We start from the raw sequence: 17,270 nt of genomic DNA on the forward strand, positions 1-17,270 counted from the left end.
TATCTAACAGAGTCCTAAAAGTTTATATTGGATTTAAAATAGCTTTTGAGTGCAAGATTTTCAGTGAGGTCAGCTTTAGATATTGCACCGCCTGATGGAGAAACATAGTTGTACTGTATAATACAGTATATGAAAATAAAATGACAGAATAAGTTGACAGTAATTTGACGAATTTTTGCCAGCAAACTAAATCGGAAACATATGCTTTCTGTTTCAGTTGTGCACTAATTTTGAGAACAGACAGGGGACACTCATTTGTGGTCTTTCTTTAAACCGCTAAAGGGTTTTCCTGTGTTACAACAATATAACATACATCATCATCTGAACACCATTCATTCCCTGACAGGGTTCATTCATCAGTTTAACACACAAATCCCATCGAATGGAGGCTAATGACTTTTTGAATCAATTAGGAAACATGCACATGCACGACTGAATAGGTTTATTTTGGAAACAGCTTTTCAAACCATTTGTTATAAAAAACACACACACTAAAATCAAAATAAATATCTTATAAATGCAGAACTTCTTAAAGCATGTAGCTGCAAATCATATACAGTTCGGTTCACATGCTTTAAAACCACCAGTCTGTTCAATAACCATTAAATTTGTATTTGCTTCAAGAAGTGTACTAATGTATGTATATCATGTTTTGCACTGTAAAAAAGATTTCTAGGGCTGCACAGTCAAACAGAGACACATCACATAAGGAATTCTATAATGCTTCTTGCACATTTCACAGCAGCTTTAAAGTCTGAATACAGCCATGGTATTGTGCAAGTAACCATGCGGAAGTGAGTTCATTAATTGATAATATCCTCGTAATCATAATTTAAGTGAAACTAAAAGTGCTTTAGGCTCTTGATCCACTAAAGTTTGTTTTCCCCAATGTAAGCCTTTTTTTTGTTTTCAACATTAACAGAACAGCGAGGCACTGGGATTTTCTGTCTGTGAGATAATAGCCCCTTTCACACAGAGATACCGGTAAATATTCAGAAAAGTTCCGGAATGACCTTACTGGTAAACTCAAAAAAGCGCTGTTCACAAAGACAAGGACATTCTTTATTTAAAGCTTTAGCATTCATGCAGTAGCTTTGTCCCTGAGGCGTCCAAAGGCAGAAGCGCAAACTGCAGCTAAATGGTTGCACATTTGACTACATTACAAATTCTGTGGATAGATAAGTATTGTAAATTCAATAAAAACATGTGTGTGTGCTGGCGCTCACCAGAGCACTCCTTCACTTCACGTGCACTCGCGTCAAGCAACTTGAAAGTAAACAAAAAGCAATGTATCATAAGTATTTTATCGATAATTGTTTCCACAGTTGGCATTAAGAAGGAACATATAAACGTTATCTGACTAACATCTAGCAGCTCAATATGTCTGGAAAAATATTTAAAGGCTTTTATTGTCATGAACAGCACAGATGTACAGTAAATGCAACTGAATGTTCTGATTGGCTGGAGTAGAGTTGAACATGTCATCGCATTTTAAATATAAACGCAAATTACTAGTAATGTCACAACTCCTCTTTCCAGAAAAATGCCGGAACGAATTCAGTAGTATTTTCAAAAAAATGATTGTTCACACATGATCCCTTTCCAGAAAATTGCTGGTAATTTTCTGGAAAGGTCTGTACTGTATGTGTGAAAGGGGCTATTGATGTTACATATGAGCCACTCACCCTATCAAAGTGGAGACAATAGGACTCACACAGCTCCTATACTGTAGCTGACAGAGGCATGTTTTTGCAACATACTGTAGGCTCATTCTGAAAACATAGTCCTATATACATTTCTGGAGATTGTAAATTATGTAGCCAGAGTTACGTATGGCTGCATTTCATCTTTAAAACAAATGCTATGATGCCTTTCCTCTTCTCACTAAGCAGCTGACCACTTACATACCACTTTTCCACTGTTACCAGTTTGTCCGGTAGCTCATTGGTCAGTCAGTCTGTGAGTTGTTCAATAGTGGCCTCTGGTGGATTTACGTGAGAAGAGCAGGTGCGTATGGCACTCGCGAGAGAAATTTGAGAACTCAAAAAGCATACACAGCAACCTTTGGTGGATTCGTAAAAAACAAAAACTGCAAAAAAAATAATAATAAAATGTATCTCCTGGGACGTATTTTGCTTTATCCAGAAACGTACATAGGGGTACATAATCAGAATGAGCCTAAGTTTTCTCACCTCTCACCATTCATTCATCATATTAAATATAGTAAGTATTCACTATAATATATTTAAATTAATTATTCCCAGCTGTCAAGGAAGACTGTCTCTTGCATTATACAGAACTGCACTGTATAAAGTGCTCATTTTAGCACTTATGAGGTTTATTTATGTTTATGGGGGGACAGAAACAGTATTCAAGTGCAGCAATTCAATACTTATAAAATTACACAAATCAAAGTTTAAACACTACTTTTAATCTTTGATAAGCCTAAAAAAGTTATATTTTTAGTGTGTGAACGTTTCAAGCTCTCTAGGAATGTTTAGGCCTTAACCTAGTAACAAGTCTTAAAAACACATGCAATGCACGATAATATTTTACTTTCAATCATTCATTTATCTTTTTTCAGCTTAGTCCTTTATTTATCAGGGGTCACCACAGCAGAGTGAACCACCAACTACTCCGGCATATGTTTTAAACAGTGGATGCTCTTCCAGCTGCAGCCCAGTACTGGAAAAAATGTTCACTTTATTTATTCATTCATTTTCCTTCAGCTTAGTCCCTTTATTCATCAGGGGTCGCCACAGCGGAAGGAACTGCCAACTTACTCAGCATATGTTTTACACAGGAGATGCTCTTCCAGCTGCAATCCAGTACTGGAAAAAACCCATACACATTGACACAAATAAGTTACGGCCATTTTAGTTTATTCCATCGACCTATAACGCATGTCTTTGGACTGTGGAAAAAAACGGAGAACCTGGAGGAAACCATCGAAAACACGGAGAAAAAATGCAAACTCCACACAGAAATGCCAACTGACCGAGCCGGGGCTTGAATCAGTGACCTTCTTGCTGTGAGGCAATCGTGCTACCCACTACGCCACAATGATGCCCCACTTTCACAATATTATAATTAAATTATCAATTAATCTACAGAGTTTGGTGCCTGGTTACCCAAACTTGACATCACACAACATGTGTGCACATCACAGTCTTGATGCTGAAGCAAAATATTGTCCAGCCCTAAAACCATCATGCTATATGCATATGCTTTTTTATGCTCCATATTGCAACCTTGTACAGTGTAACAATAATTGACTCAGTGTCCTTGATAAACCAGACCTTTGCTAGTGCCTGGGTTTGTGTTCACAATATACTTACAAAAGGGAACAGGGAGCAAAATGAAACACAACATTAAAAACCTCAAAGGACATTTGGTTAGCGCACATTATTCCCATTATTAATGACGTTCATTACTCTCACTGGTCCCCATTTAGATCGATAGGATGAGGGCTAAGTGTTAGCACTTAAGAACAGACACTGCAAGCACCTACACACACTTAAACAAAGGAAGACATTATTAATAGCAAAGCCAGAATTAATGAGCTTGCACAGTGTAACAACAGTCTGGAGAACATTAGACAGGTTTAGAGGTCACTGAATGAGAGCTGTTTGCTGAAGTGGATTTGGAGGTTTTTGGCAGCCACTACTGGAGGATGCTGAGTAAAAGGTTTGAGGTCAAAGGGTAAGTACAGTAACATTATTTAACAGGCATGAGACAGTACCTTAATGCTGATCTACAGTTATGTGGCTGTTACCTTGGTTACTGAGGAATGAACGCAGTTTGTGTTTTCTTGGAAGGATAAAACTTGCTAGACTGGAGAAATGCATTTGTGATGGAGGCCAGTTTTATTAGTGTTACTAATAGCTGCCAAAACATATGACTTGCTTGATTTTATGAACTGAGACTGGAATATACTGTAGACCTAGGATACATTAATCATACAAAAATGTAATACTGTGGTTTATTATTACAATTTTAAATACCCGTTCACACCAAGTAATATTGTGTTTAATAAATGTCTAATCATAGATGTCTTGACTAAGACAAAGCTAAATTGGGGCTGTGGGTCAATATCTAATAGACATCTAAGAATAGCCCAAAACTAGACTATCAAATACACAGATTAGACAGACTCACATGTGTAATCATTCATTATAGTGTATTTTAATTTTAGGTTATTCCTAGATGTCTATTAGATTAGATTTGTCGCGCGATTACTGAAGGGCGGTATGTGTCGCAGGGGCACTTTTAATTATTTTGGAAGGGCACTTTCTATCCAAGAATAAAAAGGGCAAGTGCACTGCACAGGTTGAGCCCTATGTGTGCACGTGCCTGCCCTATATTAATCCGGGGTCGCCACCGCAGAATTAACCGCCAACTTATCCAGCAAGTTTTTACACAGCAGATACCCTTCCAGCCGCAACCTATTTCTGGGAAACGTCCACACACACACTCATACACTTCAGACAATTTAGCCTACCCAATTCACCTGTACCGCATGTCTTTGGACTGTGGGGGAAATTGGAGCACCCGGAGGAAACCCACGCAAAGGCAGGAAGAACATGCAAACTCCACACAGAAACGCCAACTGAGCCGAGGTTCGAACCAGCGACCTTCTTGCTGTGAGGCAACAGCACTACCTACTGCGCCACTGCCTCGCCCTAGCTGTATACTTGATCTTTTTATTCAACAAAACTCACAAACTCAAAAAAAATAGTTATTGTTGTCTATCTAAAACTATGCACAGTAGTCTGTCCTGGCTAAAGATCTCAGATCACCACTACAGATAAATCTGGAGTTAATCTCCTGATAAAGCAATGTTATTGAAAATGTTAATTAACCATATCGACAAAAGTAAGTGCCGCTGCTGCTGCTTACCAAAAGACTTTTTTAAGAAAAACATCTGGAGCTCTTGAGAGAAGGACTGTGGGTGCACAAGCATCACTTTTTGTCCTTTCTATTTCAAAGAAAACTTGCATTTCCAGGCACAGCTGCTTCACGCAAGGAAATGGGAGCCCACATGCTTTTTTTGTGCGCATCATATCAGCTGTTAACGCGAGTGATCTCTCATTTGATATTCACTTGCTTTCTTTTGCTTGCACGAACACATTTTTGTCAGTCGTTCTGTTTCTCAATTCTAAGATCGCATTTGCATGCATATTGCACCATTCTCATTGTTTTAAGAAAACTACAATTTGAAAATTATTTTCAACCAACCAAGTGACTAGTGGGAGTAGCTGTCTTACACAGCTGAAATGTGGGTAGATTTCACAGCTGAAATCTACCCACATTTGGCGAGTTGGTGGGTGTCAATGTCAAGCCCTGTTTGTAGATATAAATAACCTTAACTTGAACACTTATTCTGGAATCTAGCTGTGGCTCAGATGCATATCTCCATAGTGGCTAACATGAAAACAATATTTGTTTTGGTAAATCTAATGGTTAGTCTTTAGTCTAAAAAAAATACTATTTTTTCTAAACAAATATATTTGCGTATTGTTGTTCATTAAATTGTATGGTCGAATCAACAATATTTTATATAAATAAAAATAGTATAACAACAGTACTTTGTATTGCAAAGCAGCCTGTGCTTCTTGTGATGATTAACATTTCATGTTACAATGTTCAGCAATCAGACGGTGGTAGAGACTATTGTATGAGTCATCTGCAAAGATTTTTTTATTGAAAGGGATCAAAGCCAGCGTTGTCATGGAAAATCCCCTTTACAGTTGAAAATATACACGGCCTTTTTTTTCAGCAGCCATTACTCTTTTATTTCACTGTTCCTTGACATTTTCCTTGTTATTCCTTGATATCAATATAGAAAACATATGTACTGACTTTTTTTGAGACTTTTTGATTGAAGATTGAAAAAGTGCATAACCAACTGGTGCTTTTTCTTTTTTATTTTGATACCATGTGTGTAACAAAACATATATATTAATAACAACAATAATATATTAAAAATAATATATAATAATGATAATAATAATAATAATAATAATAATAATAATAATAATAATAATAATAATAATAATCCACAACCTTTACGTAAACATTTGCTTTGGTGATTAATTTTTTTTAAATACCATCTATACTACAAACACTTTGAATGTTTGAGTGGCCAAAAAACAATGAACACCATTTCCTAATACAAACATGACGTCATAATCTCATTTAATCTCAAGTCCCAAAACAGTAAAAGCCTTTACATTAAAATGTTTCCATTTCAATGTCAGACAGTTGTAAAGTAAGTGCTCACCTATGACACAGAATGGCTTCCTTGCAAAGCGAAGACGTCCCTGCCATCCTCTGTACCGGCAACAACAACCAGCAGACCAGATGCGAATGATGTACTCCAACCCAAACACAACGATCATCACAAACTCCTACAAAAACAAAACAAATATGGTTTTGTGGGTGCACATAGATATCCTATTACTCAGTCGGAGACCTATAAGTACTTGGGCATTTACATTGACAGTTCTTTTATATGCAAAACACACATAAAGTGGGTTTGTTATTGTTTACACCAGAGATTTTTACATCTTTTTGAAGTTAACAAGAAGCTTATGATGTTGTTTTATAAAGCTATTATTGAAAGCATTGGCAGGTATGGTCTATCTGTACAGTGTAAATCTAAGCTGATGCATCACTTAAAGACAGGACGGAAAATTGTTGGGCACAATGAATATTTTAATCCTCAAGTTTTATGAGTATTGTGTCCATAATCACTATTCTGAATGATCCAAATCATAATGTTTTGTTTCCACATTATGAACTGCTTCCCTCTGGTAGGAGATACAGTGTATTTAGTCCCTAAGTGTAAACCGATATAAGAAAACCTTCTGTACTCGTTTCAGTCAAAGTTCAATTTATTTCACTCAGTGGCCATCTTTGTAACGCCTCTCGGGCAGTATGCCCAGGCATTTTGTTTGATTGGAGAAACATCAAATTTTCCAAAACTGCTTGCCAAGACTCGATTATCTTATCAAAATATAGATATTTCAGTAATGTTGAGCAAATATGTAGTTTATTGGAAATAGAAATACAGCTGAAAGCAACAACAATTACCCTAGTTTATATGATTAATGCCAACTTAGTCTAAACTACATGGTCTTCCGCCTGCCAAGTCATGTGCGTAAAATGGCACTGTACAACTGCAGAGCACGCAAGCTAGCCACTCATCAGTCCGCTGGCACATGTTGTTCAGTCAAGCTATCATTGGATATGGGTGACCACAAGCAAAGTTAAGTGTGGAGCTACTTCACTTCCATAAACACAAACGGTGCAGTTTGTGACACATGTAACAAAAGCGTGAGGTACTGTAGCAATACTACAAACCTAATCAAACATCTACATAGAAAGCACAAGACAGAATATGACAACATCATAACTAGGCGGTCAGAAGAGGAGGAAAGGTGAGGCACAGGTGCAGCTAGGGTGAGAGAAACATCGCTTTCAGGGTCCTTAGGTGCAGCAAGCAGGCACTATCCAGGTAGAGGGAGAAAATGTGGCAATGCGACTGTATTTGGGGGCTTGATTTTTTTGACAATGACAAAACAACGGCAGTTCCCTGAATTCTTATAACAATTTTGTTGTAGAACTTTGGTTATGAAATACGTAATGAAATAACTAAATGACCAAAATGTCTGCAATAGTTCAGCCTGTAGTAAAATGTGTACCTGGAGTAAAATCAGTATCGCTGATACTCGCATTAATTTCACTTGGTATCAGATCGGAAAAGAAATCAGTGGTATAGCACGTCTGGTCCGAGCACCTGCCCCAAAGTATCATCAGTCTATAGCAATGGATGATTGGCTCCTTACTAAAAGGCCGGCTTTATTCACCATATAGTGATCAACGATTGGATCCTGTATTAGAAGGCTGGTCCTCATTCGCCATATTGACCGTTTCACTTTTCCCCCATTTAAAACAATAAGAGTGACCTGTCTTGTGTATTCTATTGTCTTTGTTTTTAGTGGGTTTATTTAACGAGAGTTTATCTTAATTAGCAATTTTTTTTTTTAAAGATTACTGCAACTACAACTACTACTACTACTACTACTACTACTACTACTACTACTACTACTACTACTACTACCACTACAACTACTACTACTACTACTACTACTACAACTACTACTAATACTACTACTACTACTACTACTACCACTACAACTAGTACTACTACTACTACTACTACTATTACTACTACTACCACTACAACTACTACTAATACTACTACTACTACTACTACCACTACAACTAGTACTACTACTACTACTACTACTACTACTACTACTACTACTACTACTACTACTACTACCACTACAACTACTACTACTACTACTACTACTACTACTACTACCACTACAACTACTACTAATACTACTACTACTACTACTACCACCACTACTACTACTACTACTACTACTACTACTACTACTACTACTACTACTACTTCTAATAATAATATAGACTAAAATGAATCAAATTGCAATAGTTATCAAACAACTGTGTTCTATACATTTTCCAAAATTGTGCTATTTAAATGATAATTGATACTAAAATTACCAAATGAACTAAACTAATTAATACACATATTAACAAATCACATGTAAAAAGCTGTGAGACAATCTATGATACACAGTATGCTATTGTGTTCAAGATAATCTTGGTGTTGCCAAATTATAAAGCCAATGCAAACATAAGCCTACAATACAACATTTGGAAACTCCCTAATGCACACAGGAAGAAGCAGATGTCAGCTTACGTATATGGATCTCCTGATTCCCCATACAGAAGTCAATTTGAAGACAGTATGTTGACTTACATCCTGTATTTGCATTGCATTAGAGATGAAGCAACTGTGACAGAATAAAATGTGCTGCATTATGCTGCCATTCGCCTTTCACTCCAGAGAACTGACTACAGATCATAAACATCATACAGATCATGTTTGGTGTCAGCTGAGTCAATAAGGCAGATCAGGTCAATTTGTATAGCCATCATTACAAATACACAAACCAGCAGGCAGGCAGAAGCAGAAAAACAATAACAAAAACCTTTGATTCAGCGTTTCAGCCTCTCACCTGTGGCTGGCTATTGTCAGGGCTTTGTAATCAAATAACTATTGACAATATTTCAGTAAGCTGAATTAAAGCCACAGGTCAGATTCTAACAAACAACATCAGGGCTTAATAATAATCGTTGCATTTCTACTGTGATCTGACTTGTTTGGTTAACCTGACCTGTGTTGTACTATTAAAAATGCTCTGTTATGCTTTTCAGATGAACTGTAACAGCTTATTCTTAGTGTGATATACCGTATATGTTTGTGTTAAAGGTCTGCCAAGATTTTTTTCTTAAATCTGAAACTATGGTGTTTATAGGGCATCCATTCTTTTTTCTCTCACATAAAATCTCTGTGGTGATTTGACAGATCTTCTGGATAATTTGGTTCTTTTATTAAATTTCTAAATCAAATTAATCCTTGCACACTGTTCAAATTCACTACCAATTTGTTTTGTTAGGAAACATCCACTAATTCATTCAGTCATTCATTTTCTTTTTGGCTTAGTCCCTTTATTAATCTGGGGCCAGAATAACCGTCAAATTATCCAGCATATGTTTTATAGAGTGGATGCCCTTCCAGCTGCAACCCATCACTGAGAAACATCCATACACACTCATTCACACACATACACTACGGACAATTTAGATCACCCAATTCACCTATAGCACATGTTTTTGGACTTGTGAGGGAAACTGGAGCACCTGGAGCAAACCCACTGAGAAAACATGCAAACTCCACACAGAAATGCCAACTGACCCAGCCAAGGCTCGAACCCGTGACCTTATTGCTGTGAGGCAAATGTGCAACCCACTGTGCAGCCTTCACTAAATAAACTGCTGTAAAAATGCATCAGATATTTCTTTTTTCTTTGCAAAAATCTGTTAATCAGTCCTGATCAAAACTACTAAATTGCTTAGAAAATAACCTTAAAAAAAAAAAAAAAACACACACACACAAAATGACATATTTTCAATTTAAAAAGTAATTGTGGACTGGATTTAATTTACCTTTAATCACAGTCTTGGACATGTGAACAATTAGTAAAAACATTGTCTTTGATGCATTGTTAAATTTAAATTTTTTTCTCCCTTATTTACTGTTGGTGGCTGTTTTTGCCCCATTGGCTTCAATTATAATCAAATTTGATGGTGCATAAATACACATTCTTTAATTAGTTAGTAGTTCTGAGAGCTGAAATGCATATTTAAATTTTCTCAGACACATCAAGGTAAGTGTGTAAAGTCACTCTCACAATCTCACACACTCATACACACACTTTAATTTGCTGTTATACATTCATTTCTTGTCAGCTTAGTCCCTTTATTAATCTGGGGTCACCACACCACAATGAACCACCAACTTATCCAGGAAGTTTTTTATGCAGCGGCAACCTATCTCTGGGAAACATTCACATACACACTCATACACTATGGACAATTTAGCCTACCCAATTCACCTGTACCGCATGTCTTTGGACTGCACACGCGAAGGCAGGGAGAACATGAAAATCCACACAGAAATGCCAACTGAACCGAGGTTCGAACCAGCAACCCAGCGACCTTCTTGCTGTGAGGCGACAGCACTACCTATTGCGCCACTGCCTCACCCTGCTGTTATACTCCTATAAAAAAAACTGAAACTAAAACTTGGCCTATCTAAAGGGTGCCAACTGATGATCAACAGTAAAAATCACAAATTGTACTTCTTCCCAACAGGAACAACCACCAACAATCAAAAATGCTTGATTTTATGCTGTCATGATTTTGTAATATAAAAAAGTTTATAGTGGAAGTCAATGGGGCAAAAAACAGCCACCAACAGTAAAATAGGGAAAAATAATAAAAATAATAAATGTCAAAGACGTAAGGTAAAAAAGTTCAGTCCACAATTACTTTCATATTGAAAATTTCATTTTGTGTTTTTTTACCCCCCACCAAATCAGTGACATTATTTATGAAGTTGGCAATTAAAGAGTTAAACTCCCTTAGTTTTCCAAGCAATTTAGTAGTTTTGATCAAGACTGGGATTGATAATCCCAACAGATTTATGCAAAAACAATTGAAGTTGAAAATTTAAAATATTTATTTGATTTATCTTTACAGGAGTTTAATTTAGTGGATGTTTTCATCCCTTACATAACCAATGGGGAGTAAATTTGCCCACAGTGTATCGTTGAGTTCCTTAAAAAAAATAAATCAATCAAAGCACTTTTAAAAAATATGTGCCAAAATAAGATTTGACAGTAAAAACTATTCCAGTAGCTGAAACACAGAAAATGTTATGGTCAAATTAAGACACAAAATTACCCCAGAGTGGATGATAACATCCCCAACAGCACATAAGGGTTAAAATATCTGGACGAATTGATTTGAAATGATTGCATGTGCTTGTGTTTATTGTGAAGAACAGATCTATAGATCCTCCAAAACACAATCAGCAATACACAGATTTGCTAGTGGCAAAACAACTGCATTATAAAATCATCTAAATAATATTCAATTATCAGCCTGCGAGCAAAATAACATACCATGAAACCGTTTGTTTAACGATATGCAACAGCTATTCATAAGTTGTAGTATTTTTACAGGTTTACACTTGTGTCAAGCATATTATATTTACCACAGCAGTTTGTTTAATTTGACCTCTTTTCTGTGACAGCATGGAAAATGCATAATATTTAAAATAATTTAAAAAGTAGCAGTCTGTGATCTCCTTTAGTGTTTCAAACTAGCCACATATTAGCGGTCAGTGCATATTTCTTCACAAATAAATATCTAAATATGAGTAACCTTTATGTTTAACCTATATCTATACTGCAGAAAAAAGTGAGGTACAAAAGCTTTCAAAGTATGTTCGTTTCTACATAAAATGTCTATACTAGCACAGCAGTTTTGAATTATTTTAATAATCATTAGAGATATTGAAATATATATATATATATATATATATATATATATATATATATATATATATATATATATATATATATATATTACATTATTGTTATTTTCTCAAATTCAATGAAATACTCTTTTAAAAAATATCCACAGTTTCATGGAAAATGTTTTAATATCGCCTTCGCCTCAAATCATATAATCTAATCCTGTTTATATAAAATAAGCCTGCTCCCTAGCAGGATTGAGTTTACCAATCTGTTGCTATGACAACAACTCCTGGATGACGTTTGATGAAGGAAACTACTGTAGATTATGTCAAACAGTTTGCAATCAATCCAGGTAACTGAGAAATCCACAAATAAAGAACATACCCCAGATTTCTAAAATGCAACCCAGCAAAATTTTTTAGTTCAGTAGTCAAAAGAGCATTGAAATCTGTCCTATGATTAACTAGAATATATATTTAAAAAATTGGGGACAATATATTTTGTTTATTCTCTCTTCTTTGTGATGTCTTGTTTATTGCTTGTTTTCACCCCATGGCCTTCCAGTCTTCTTCCTTGTGAGTAATTATAATAAATATACGTGTTTTGATAATCTTGCGAGTCTGTGCCTTCCTCAAGTGAACTTGAGGCGTTACAGTATAATAAATGCACTTCTCATATGACAACATTTTTCTTGCCCAGCTCTGGCCCAGAAATCACCTTTTGCTTGGCCCAGATTCATTCATTTATTCATTGATTTTCTTTCCGTCTTAGTCCCTTTTATTAATCTGGGGTCGCCACAGCGGAATGAACCGCCAACTTATCCAGCACGTTTTTACGCAGCGGATGACCTTCCAGCTGCAACCCATCACTGGGAAAGTTTGGCCCAGATACTGCGGTCATTCATTCATTCATTTTCTTGTCGGCTTAGTCCCTTTATTAAACCAGGGTCGCCACAGCAGAATGAACCGCTACCTTATCCAGCACATTTTTACACAGCAGATGCCCTTCCTTCATACACACACTCACACACTACGGACAATTTAGCCAACCCAATTCACCTGTATCACATGTCTTTGGACTGCACCCGGAGGAAACCCACGCGTATGCAGGGAGAACAAGTAAACTCCACACAGAAACGCCAACTGAGCCGAGCCGAGGTTTGAACCAGTGACCTTCTTGCTGTGAGGCGACAGCACTACCTACTGCGCTACTGCGTCGCCCAGATGCTGCGGTGAATTATAATAAATGGGGGAACCATGTCTGGCTTTCAGGAAACGATTAAACATGGACCATATCTGGGCCAAGTCTCAGTTAATTCTCGAATTCTACTTGATAGGTACAATTTTTTTTTCTTGGGTCAAGATTACCTTTTTTTCTTGGGCCAAATTTACATAGCTCACATATCAGTTTTTAGCATTTGGGCCAAATACTAAATTTGACATCTGGCTCATGTCTTGTGTGCCGCCTCAAAGATGGTGCCACCTCTTCCAAACCCGGGCCATGTTTAGCCCACATCCTATATTCCAGTGCCCGATGAATGCCTGCTGTACCAGATTTATGACTAATCTGGGCCAGAATTCTTTGCTACCTGGGTTACTGTCTTCGAACAGAACAAACAAGTAGGTAGTAACTCAAGTCTTCCTGCACTAGCTTATGTAGTTTTGTTAGAGATTTGAACAATCCCAGCCTTTGTGTCTGCAAACACAGACTATGACTTGGAAGAGTTTGGTTTGTGTTATCAACATGTTGTTAAAACTAATCCACATTTGATTCACATCAAAAAGACAAGGATTCACATCCATATTTGATTTGACAGAATATAACAAAAAGTATCATTATTGGGCATTTTACTGTGCTCACTAACCTTAGTAGGTGTAATTCATATATGTCAATGAGTGTTTGGTTTCCAACTTTAGACCAATCCCAACAGATCTGGCCAATCAAAGTTGAGCAGGCTTTCAGAAAGGAGGGGTTTATGAAAACGTATTGATGAATCATTGAAAATATTCTGAGAAAGAAGTAATGCTCTGGTGTATATCAAGAGAAAATTTATGTGTTTTTTGACCTTGGAGGAATATAATCTCTGTAGATTTGTTAGCAATGTAGAGGTACAGAATTAGCATTCAGGTGTGTGTGGAGACTCATCATAAGGCAAATAGAAGCTGCCTTTGGTTAGCAGAAAAAAACCACTATATAATGGGCTATATAGAAAATGTTGCCTGCTGGAGCACAAATCAATCTCAATAAGTGCTGCAAATGGAATTTGAAATGGGCACCAACTCCAAAAAAGAGCCATGAAAGATGTAGTAAAAACATTGCATATACCTTCTATGCCAAGTCAATGTCATCCTTTCAATGTACAAAAACCAAAAGTTTATCATATATTATTTTATGTAGTTTAAGTTCAGGCCTAAATAAGTATGTTGTATCAGTTTTATGGGACAATACGACAATTCTTCATTCATATTTTGACAAATAAAAACTATTAGACACGTATGAGATAAACATGATGCATGTGTATATACAATTACTTCTGTCATTTAAATTTAATGCAAACTTAAGTTTAATGATCAATAAACAATATTTTGGATTATCTACAGTAATTGTAACAATTAAAATATTTGGAAATCATTGTTGGGACATTTTAAAAGGTCAAACATTTCACTACAGTTAAAACATGTTAGGACAATGCTTTTTCTAAAATGTCTGTTTATAAAAGCTTTGCAGTTAATGTTTTGCTTTATTTGTATTATGACACTGTAGTCCAACTCTTACCAAAATCAGAAGACTCTGAGAGGCCATTTCCTGGTGATCTGGAATAGTAGAGAAGACAGACAGAACCAAGCAGCCAAACACCAGCACAAACCTGGAAAGACAAAAGAAGGAAAACTTAATTTTTATTTAATGATTTTTAGTCAAAGATTTTTCTCAGACATGAAAAACAATTTGATATTGATTGATATAAACATTTTAAAGTTTCAGTTTACTTCAGATTTCCTTAATTTTTACCCCTTTCAGTTCTACAGAAATATCTCTGGCAGAATTAGACACTAATCTGAAATATTTCTCTAAATATTTCCAACGTTATGTCCCATAACAATAATTTTCCATCATCAATAAGAAATATGGCATGAGGAAAACTGCTGTTCACAGAACAACTGTGCCTGGAGATTTGCATTATTGACCCCTTTAAACAAGGGGTTGGAGACATCTGTATTTGATCACTGGACCTCTACGTCAACTGCCTGCTCTCTAGCTCCCAATTCCTCTCTCATCCTTTAGCTTTATCCCTTTTGCTCCATGTAATCTGTTCCCACTCTGTATTTTTTTTACAATTATTAGTCCATTTCCTTGCAAATTCTCATGCCTCCCTCCTTGTCTTGCTTTCATTCAGCCTTTTTTTTACTTTCTCCCACATACTGTAGGCATAAAGACACAGAAGGCATTTTTGAATAATAAATAAATAAAGACAATTTAAAAATAAGTTTCAATTATATGTAAATAATGAAGGTATGGTACAAAACAATACAAAATCATAAAAGTAGTTTCATTGCATTTTTGAAAAGTTTTTTGAACAGATTGTATTATAAACTATAGACAAAAATTTACCACATTTAAAAAAATCATGTTATTAACAATAATTATAAAGTTTTTTTTTTTTTTTTTAACTTGCAATGTGTCACAATCACCAGCGATCTAACTCTCATAGATCACTGAGAATCATTCACTTTTACTCAGGACTACAATTCTGTCACCTTATGGACTACCAATCTTGTTATGCACCACACACTCACACCTGTTCCGGTTTTCCACTGATTGCTAACACACAAAGCTGAAGCTGTTCAGAATTGATTAAATGGACTTTAAAAGCAGAACAGACACACACACACACACACACACACACGCACACGCGCACACACCAATTGCTGAGTTTTGTTAAACTGTACTGTGAGCATTGCGACATGTTTTCCTTGCCTTACCATAAAACTTTTGCTTTGTTTTGTTTGTTTACATTGCTTCCTGCCTGTACTGACCTTTCGCCTGTTTAATGACCTTGACTCTGGATTGCTTGTATACATCTGTTTGACCTAGTTGACCATTGCCTGCCTGACCATTCTTGTAATCAACTGCTTGTGGATTCTCAGGTGAATGACTCCCAGCGAACTATGAGGGTTATATAGCTGGTGATCGTGACGCAATGTCAAAAGTAAAATAATAGCCAAAATGCATAGTTTTTAGCTGAAAATAGTGGGTGTACACACCTGCTTAAAATATTTCATTCACACACACACATGGATGCACGCACGCACCCACCCACACACAATCTAGTTGCTAATCTTGTTGTCAAACCGTGTACAATTTTTGTTCACACTTATATTTACCCCGAAATATAAATTTACCAAGAGAAGCACTATGTTCAATCAATCAAACTTTGATAAAACCCACCGTCTAAAACCTTTCAAACTGACCTCTAACATACAGCAGAGCCTCACACCCTAAGGCATATAAAACACTTCTCTATGACTTAATACAAGTGGACAGAACTGAATAGATCAGAGAAAACACGACCTTGGCTGACCCTATGACTGAGATGAACAGTTTTTGCTATGCTGTGCAGTTTCGTGTTGATGCGAGAATCATTAATCTTACAAAATACAGTACTCTTCTGTATGTTTCTGTTTACTGCTTTGCAAAATTATCATTAGAACTAATCAAGCACCATCTTCATCACAAATGTTTACAGAATTTTCCCCTTACAGAATCTTGAGACCTTTTCTAGTGGCGCCATGTGGTTGAGCCGGACTCTGTCTAAACTGACCTGAGTAAACTAGACGAGGCTATAATTTAAGAGCTTATAAAACAGGGTTTAAAGGCTTGATCTATCGGTGTGGTGTTTGTGTGAAAGCAGTGGGCGTTATGGGGCGCCTCACCCTTTGACCTGGCCTCTGCTCAGAAACAGCGGCCCAGCTCCACTACAGAGAACACAGGGCAGAGGGCAGGGGCAGTGTTTTCCATAGGCTGTCATATGGCAATGTCTTTGCTGCATGTCTGGATTTACTCAGAATTCCAGTTCTCACTGAACGAACCCATTAGAGCATTCAGTGTGTCACGTGATTAGCTGCTACATTCAGATCTACTTTATGGTGACGGATGAGTAAGACGTGCATGGCACTTGTCATAATTCATAATTTATTAGTATATTCAAGCAAATATGCTTCAGGCAATTAAATACACAAGTATTACACTGTAAAACCCAATACGTAAAGGTAACTCAAACCATTTAAG

The 17,270-nt window shown here is 36.5% G+C and overlaps 1 protein-coding gene across 3 annotated transcripts in view; it reads right to left on the reverse strand.

Moving 5' to 3' along the window:
* Positions 1-17,270, reverse strand: part of kcnq5b (potassium voltage-gated channel, KQT-like subfamily, member 5b) — a 198,335-nt gene that overhangs the window by 38,546 nt on the left and 142,519 nt on the right. For all 3 annotated transcript variants that reach the window (XR_012406825.1, XM_691989.11, XM_073952120.1), the window contains exons 2-3: positions 14,760-14,850; positions 6,284-6,410 (exon numbers count right to left, since the gene is read on the reverse strand). Coding sequence is in view for 2 of the 3 variants with exons in the window: in XM_691989.11 (XP_697081.5) it covers positions 6,284-6,410; positions 14,760-14,850 (218 nt within the window). In the remaining variant the exon portion in view is untranslated. The remainder of the gene's footprint in view (positions 1-6,283; positions 6,411-14,759; positions 14,851-17,270) is intronic.

This window comes from Danio rerio, chromosome 1, assembly GCF_049306965.1.
Source record: "Danio rerio strain Tuebingen ecotype United States chromosome 1, GRCz12tu, whole genome shotgun sequence".
NCBI lineage: Eukaryota > Metazoa > Chordata > Actinopteri > Cypriniformes > Danionidae > Danio > Danio rerio.